General features: G+C 39.7%; 1 protein-coding gene across 3 annotated transcripts in view; it reads right to left on the bottom strand.

The window, feature by feature from the left end:
• Window positions 1-6,627: 6,627 nt before the first annotated feature.
• PPP1R9A (protein phosphatase 1 regulatory subunit 9A) overlaps window positions 6,628-7,856 on the bottom strand; it is a 153,520-nt gene continuing 152,291 nt past the window's right edge. For all 3 annotated transcript variants that reach the window (XM_059818344.1, XM_059818346.1, XM_059818345.1), the window contains one exon: window positions 6,628-7,075. In XM_059818344.1, coding sequence (XP_059674327.1) covers window positions 6,863-7,075 — 213 coding nt within the window. In that variant the 3' untranslated portion in view covers window positions 6,628-6,862. The remainder of the gene's footprint in view (window positions 7,076-7,856) is intronic.

The raw sequence follows: 7,856 nt of genomic DNA, 5'->3' as shown, positions 1-7,856 counted from the left end.
AGTGTAAAACGGTAAAATGTTTTTATATACCCAAACTAATCCAGATCTTTTAAACAGACAAACAGTGACCAGCATCAGTGTGAAGGCAGCTTATTTTTACATCAACCTGCAGCAAAAGACTGCATGCTACATTTCATCTGCATATGAAGAAAAAAGGCCAGTCTCTTTCCTTACTTTTTTTTTTTTTACTTCTTTTTACATAATTACAGATTGTAAACAAGATCCACTCAGAGGCCTGTGAATCATGCCAATTTGGCCAAGAGCTGGCATGAAAATAACCTTCAGCACTGAGCAGAAGGAAGGAAAGAACGAGCAGGGCAAGTTCCATGTTGCCCCACCCCCCCTCACCCCCCCCCAGTCTGACCCATGCAGCAACATCTGTCCAGTTGTGCTCACCATTTATTACTCCTTCTGGAATGACCAACAAACAGGCAGGAAAGTGAGGACTCAATATAAATTCTAATAAAGATTCAGGATTTCTCATTTTATTGCATTCGTTGTCTAACAACAATAATACTCATTGGCAAGAAATTTATTTACACTAACAAATTAACTTTAAACCACGAGGCTTTGTTGTTTGTATTTAAACTGTAAGAAAACAAAGGGCCACCATGTTGTTTTGTTTTGATGTCTCCCAATAACTAAATATTAACCGAAGTTATTTTGGGGAAAACTCAACAATCTAGAGAAGTTCCTATCAACCAAGCACAAGAGAACAAGCTCAGACATGGCACTACTGTGTCTTTCATGCAGATGATCAGACACTAAGATGTACAAACAAAAAGTTCAGGATAACATGCACTTCATATACATTTGACCTCTTTAAAAAAAGAAAAGAAAAAAGAAAAAAATCTGAAGCACAACCACCTCTTCAGCCATATAAAAAGAAACAATGTAAGAAGCCAATTTTTACAGTGAGCACAGTGCATTTTAGTCTTTTAGCTGCCTGGTCTCCTAGCAATACATCTAACACTTGTCAGTGACCAGTGAGTTACCATTGCAACATGACTGGAAAATACGAAAGCAGTTGTTGAGACAGTAAATGTGTATGGGAAAGAATAGAGTCAGAAGAGGTTCACTGTGCACTCCCCACTTCCAAATGGGCTGGTTACTCCTTCCGTCTGGTGCCCTGGCATCTCCCTTTCCTTCAGATGCTTCTGCACTGGGGCCTGAACCTGCTTCCACTGATGTCAGCGACAAAGCTCCCACGGAAAACCCGGCAGGAGGCTCAGGCTCCCGGGTTATGCGGGTTGGACCCAATCTCATGAGCTGCGAGCCCTTCTCACCTCTCCCCGCTCTGGAAGAAGAAACCTGCCTAACTCAGCAGCCCAGGTTTCACGAACCCTATGGCTTGCTGTTAAGACAGGCCAAACTTCCCAAAGAAACAGGCAGCTCAAGGCACTATGGCCAAACCTTCCAGCAAGATGTGCCTTTTTAAAATCACTGCTTAATGCCGACAGCAAAAGTGCCCGTTAGTAACAGAAAGCTCATTTTATAATGAGGGACTGGGGGGCTCCATGTCATGACTCAGGTGTCACAGCTTTGAAAAAACAGTTTTACAGGTGGAAAAAGTACAGTAAAATCCATATGGGAGGTTAACAAAACCCACACTCCACTTGTGGTGCGTGGGTAAGTCACCTCGGATGTCACTCATAACCCTGCTCAAAAATGAGCTGCTGAATGCACTCCAATAGAAATCAAAGGTAGGGTTAAAAACATAAAAAAGGGTTTCTTCCTAGAATACTGACACTCCAATAAACTGATTCTGCCAACCTCCCACCCCAAAAAAACAACCTGAGGACAACACGCAGAAGGACCTGCAGAGGACCATTCTGTACATGGTTTTAAGAAAACTTTAAAATCTTCTGAACTGCAAAATACAGAAGAAAAGAGTGAGCAAAGCTACCAACACAGCCAGGGGTGAGCACGCTGGTGAGACGGAGGGGTAGCACTTTGCTCCTCTGAGCTTGCAGATAGTTCCGGGGCCCTCTGCCTACCGGGTAGACTGTGTGCCTACAGCCCTGTAACACACAGCTACCTATGTGCTAACTGCTACTAGTGCAGTGTAAATCTGTGTGAATATCCATGTATGTACATACGTATGTACACACATAAACCCACACATTCTTATTTAAAGAGGGAATCAAGCCACAGATCACTTAAACATTTCTAGAAAGACTAATTGATTTCATTCTTTTCAATCACTAATTTAACAAAACTAAACCAAAACCATCTAACTGCTCTGTGCACTCTGCCTGTTTTGACTGTTAAAGACTTACAACTTAATTAAATATGTGCTGCTTTTTTCAAATGTCCATTTTTTCAATGTTTTGGACTATGACATATGTTTCCTGAGGTTTTCAAGTGAGGGAGAGCACAGAATGAGGGAAATGCTATTAAAAGGGTCCATCCCCTCTATCACTTAGTTTGATGACAGTGCAGGGGACGAGGCCACACCTAAAAAGGGCAAGATCAGATTTTACTTTTTCCTTGACAATTTGTTCTCTTTGTAAACACACAGCTAAGAAATCAACACAAAACTTAATTCTTGCAAAGTTCCCCTAAATTTCAGCACTGAGAAACAGTACAGACTGCAGTGCAGATGCTGTAAAGAACTACAGCTGGATCTGTGCAAACCTTTCGATTTTCAGTGTTGTGTTGGTACTTGGAATGGTACTTCTTGGCCATACCCAACTAAATGATGATCCTCTTCCTTCCTACTGTATTTCCTTCTCTGACCGAAAAGTAAAACACAATTCATTCTCAAAAATCATACAACATTGCCCACCTCTTACTTGCCAGCATGTGAGCCAGGAGGTGAAAGTGGAGCAGTTCAGGAGGACAGGAGGCTTTGATGGAAGCGATGAAGTATGAGGAACCCTCATGCTCAGTGTCAAGCACCTCTGAATGTCAATGAGAGCTGAGGACTGACAAGCTTCAGAGGAAAGCTGCTCAGTAATTCTAGTAAAAGCTAGTAAAAGCTCAGTAATTCTAGTAAAAGCTCGATTCTTGTGGTATTCCCGCAGCAGACTAGAGTCATGGCACAATAGATGCCTTTGCAAAAGAATTCAGAAAGTTAAAAAAATGCATTTGTATACACTGAGATACAAACACCATCTAAATCTGTTCAGCTTTTTATTACTGGCTTCTGTTCCCCTGTGCAATTCTAACTTATGATCTAGAATAGGCTCTACTTACACCGACCCCCACCAGACCTGCTCAGAGCAGTGGGTGAAATACAAACAGCAGTGGGCAATACTCTATGCATTGCAATGAACAGGTTCGGCTCCTTCCTCACACCCTGATCCCGATCTGCCTGGGCAGACTGAAGCCGAGATGGGAGCTTTAACATGGAAGTCGCATGGGTGCGGCACCCCACCACACAGGCAAATACGAGCTGGAAGTGAGTAATGTCAGTATGTTTGGCTGATTTGGACAGAGCAAGGAGCCACCACTCTCTCCACTATCTCAGTATAAACACTAGGTTTTTTAGGACTAAAGTAACTTGCAGTGTTGTATCTTTTATTTTCTATTTTTCAGAGTTCCATTTTTTGCTAACTCTCCTTTCTTCACCCTTTCAGAGGCTCGATATATTCACAACCTAGCAATACCGCAGCAACGATAAGAACTAGAGTTTACAAAACTGGCCTACCATTGTAACCAGGGAGAAGTTAACTTCACCAGCCTGCTGTGGTCGCCTAGGTGTAAAGATGACACAGACGCACGGCTAGAGGCATGGAAACACCACACTGCCTGCACAGCAGTTTAAAGGTGGCCAGGCAAGTCAGCATACTCAAAATTGCTTTAGCTGCACAAGCAGATAGGCAAAAGTAGGAGACAGTTACATTTGCAGGGGGGCAAAAAGAGAAAATCCTTCCAGTCATTTAGCATGGAATATTTGTTTCTTCTTATTACATCAAAACACCACATTAGTCTGACTTAGCATTGGTTTACAGGAAGTTTAAGTTGAGAATGATGAGATATCCATAACTTTTGTTTCATATATGTCATTACACAATACAAGGGGAAAAAAATGCAACACAACTTTAAAGGTCCTATAGAACAGTAACAAAAGTTTCAAACTGTGCTTTACATCTGTTATCCAGTGACACTTCTGCACACCCCAACGAGTTACCATACTTAATAAAAGGGACCACATAAATCTCTTATCACAGAAAGAAAAGCAAAACTCTTGACATTGCTTGGTACGCTTAGTTTTCCTGTGTTGATCAAAATGCATTTCAGGGTTTTATTTTAAATTTAAGCTAATAGGTTTTATTAAAGTTAGGGTTTTGTTGGTTTTTTTTAGTCTGAGAATAACAAAGTAACATTACCACAAAGCAATAAAACCCCCCTGAATACTTAAAGGACTTAAGTCGAATTAGTTATTCTGCAGAATAAGAATCTGATTTACGAAGAGATTAACTAGGCACTGTTCTAAGCAGCAAGAATGAAAACTCAATGTATAATGCCAAGCAGTCTGCTCAGGTTTCTAAGAAAACAAAGAACATGAAACAGGGACACAACCTTATATTACTATATACAACCACTTAAACATTACTATAATGTAAACATAATTAAAAAAAAATAATCAAATGCATTTATCAACATTGTATTTAAAATATTAAATTTCCAGTTTCTTCCAGATAACTTCTCTTACTCAAATATAAATTGATAACCTCCTAAAATAACAGAATGCTAGTTTTATGAGGCTGTCAAACATTTGTATAATTCTTCTCCTACAAAGAGCGCAGAAAGATTCACTGCAATGTGGAATTCTTGTTAGCAGGTCTATTTTTTTGTCAGTGGTCTATCTCAAGAAAAATGTCGCAAGCCTTTAGAAATATCAGGAAGTATCTTTTATGGCAATTTCATTTTTAGATCTGAATCAAATATACATCAGAAACTTGTAGAAATTGGATTTGGAAGGAAAAATAAAGCTAATACTAAGTAGATCTGTTGTGTATTAATTTTGAATGAACTAGGCTCTCTCAGTTTACAGACCATTTTACATGTCAAAGAAATTATTAGGATCAAAAGAAATTTAACTATAAACACTGTACCCCAACTGTTTCAAATCTGAGCATCAGAGAACTTTACAGACACAAATCTGAATGCCATAAAGTACAGAGCAGAAGAGAAGCCAAGCCAAACTAAACCAAATATTTTCTTCAAAAGAATTCAATATTTGCATTTTTTAGGCTGGCAAATTTTTAAATTCAAGATTCTATCTTTGCATCAACATCTTAAACAATTTATGGTTTGGCATGACTAGATGAAGACTGTAACTTCCAGGATGCATGAAAGGGAAGTGACGTTTCTCAACTATAAATGCTGCTACGTAGTTAGCTTTGACTATAAAGCAGGAGGCTAATACCCCTAGCTTCTCGTTGTGGGTATTTGCCTGTTGTCTGTCCATTCTTTTGAAGAAACACTGAATATTTTAATACTGCTCTTAAGAGGCAGTAACACCATGCAGTCCGAGCTATACACTGCTTCTGTCATAGTCAAAACTACATAGCAGGCTTCACCGATGTCCTCATATACCAGGAAAACAGAAATCTCTGAAGGATGTAATACGACCACTGCTAAGCCATCAAAACATTCTACAGCCTATGCCCAAAAATCCAGGTTTTGGTGGGGATATTCTTTAAACACATCAATCAAAACAGTTAATATATGTCAGCTTTGGATTTAGTAACCATCAGCTCCATGGCAGCATTGATCTTAACAGCAATGTACTGAATTTCATTTTAACCAGAATCCCTCGTCTTCCTCTTCTTAAAGTGCACTTCTGTAAAAACTGAAAATCTTCAGCAGACTCAAGTTTGATAATCGTTTCCAACAACAGCTTCAGAACAGCACAGCACAAAGCTTATTCTCCCAACGCTTATTGGAGAACTAATCTGAAGATGTGGTGTTTTTCTTGGGGAAAAAAACCCCGAAACAAAATATGCCCAGTTTCCTGTTCAAAACACATGAAAAAGAAAGCGGCGTGTGCTGTAATAAAGTTGCCTACACACTGGGAGCACAATGAAATTTATACAGAACTATACGCTGTGCTCTAGTTAGAAATTCATCCTTGCTCAGATATCTAAAGGATAAATGTTATCCTCAGATTTCTCTGTAAACCCACATAATCATTTAAGGCTTTGCCTCCTTCCTGGGTAACTATTGTACAGTTAACAGAAAGAGTTTCACCTCCTGTCTTTTACCCAGGGGGAATTATCGACTCTCCTGTCTTTATCTCCAGTGTATAAGAAGAAGTCACTGAACAGTTGTGTTTCCAGAGCAGTGTTGCTTCAAGGTACTGACGCAAGATGAAACCTGCTCCAGTAGATGGAACTGAGTATCCAAACACTGTAAAGAAGCTGAACTTCCAGTTCGAAAGTTAAGTCAACTCTTATCAGACAGAGCACAACTCCTTCTACCCAGCTGAAGAAACGTTCACCAATCGTTTTGACTGGCCATCCTATTCACAGAAGAGGTGAAGCAGTGGACCATGCTTCTCGGCGTCATGCTGGTTACTGACGTGACCAAACACACAGAGCTCAATAGAGAAGAGTAGTTTGGAAGGAAACACCGCCACACAAATATGAAATCTGTTAGCTGTCAACAACAACAAAACAAACCGAGGGTCTGGGGTTGTTTCACACGGCAACAGCAACGAGCGTGAACTGGATATGCGGGAAAATAAAACTACACGATATAAATTTCCCTAGTCATTCTATGTATAGCCCCATTTCTCTGTACACACTCTTGTGTAATGAATACAAGAAAGCTGAAGGGGCACCAGAGTGGATATGAGTTTCTCTTCCCTTGAAGTGCCTCCACTTTCCTAACACAGCAGCACTTTGGCTTATCACTGCTCGTTAGTGCCCTCTGTTGCATCTGATGAAGACTTGTCCGTTTTCTTCGATTTCCTCTGCAGTTGCTCTTGTTCCTTCTTCCGAAGCTTCTCCCTTTGCTTTTCCATTTTCTCTTGAGCTTTGCGAGCTTTCTCCAAGGATGCTTTCATTTCCTTTAGCTTTTTTTTGATGATTGCTCTGTCCTGGGAAGATGTCATACCGAGAGCCTGAGATGGGGAAAACAAAATTTAAAAAGAAAAATTATTTCATACTGTTTAATCTATCACAAATCTTCTCATTTTCTAGTAATAACTCTTCTTAGGTAGAAGACTGTAAGAACTAAGCAAATTTGAGACAGACTCAGATACATTACTGATGTGTAAGTAATACACTTCTGTACTACTACCTTCCATGCCTTCCACTTCTAGAATATTAAAGAATTAGATCTCATTGCTACCACCAATGCTGATTTCATTGATCAAATGAGGCAAATAAAGATTAAACTATTTGCCTGAAGTCATCTAAGTCTACATAGAACAAGACTTCCCAATTCTCACTCTTATGCCTTAGTCAAAAGTTCACTGCTCTCTTCTAAAACCCCTAGTTAGTGAAACACCAGCAGAAAACTTGGACTTTCAGATCTGCTGAGCTTCCCACAACTCCTTCCTGTAATTATTTTTGACAAAAGTAGGCTCATATTTTCACTACAAGAAACAATGCATATTTTATACATCAAACCTGTATTTAGTTCTAACATAGTACAACTGTTACCAGCTTATGCCTCCGGTATCACAAAGCAAATGCTCTCTATTTCTGAAGCTTCTGAATCCAAGTGCATATGGGAGTTTGTTAAAGTGTTGCTGTGGTTTTATACTCTTTGTTTATTATTCTAGTCTATCACCACTCCACACACAGGGATTCATTGCCTTCTGGTTGAATTCTTACTTTCTTTAACATTACCTAAAGTGACAACAAATGCTACAGTTAGTGTTGAGGTCCAGTCAGTCA

This window comes from Gavia stellata, chromosome 6 (genome assembly GCF_030936135.1).
Source record: "Gavia stellata isolate bGavSte3 chromosome 6, bGavSte3.hap2, whole genome shotgun sequence".
NCBI lineage: Eukaryota > Metazoa > Chordata > Aves > Gaviiformes > Gaviidae > Gavia > Gavia stellata.
The sequence above is the reverse complement of the archived record's forward strand: the minus strand, read 5'-3'. Positions and strand labels throughout refer to the sequence as shown.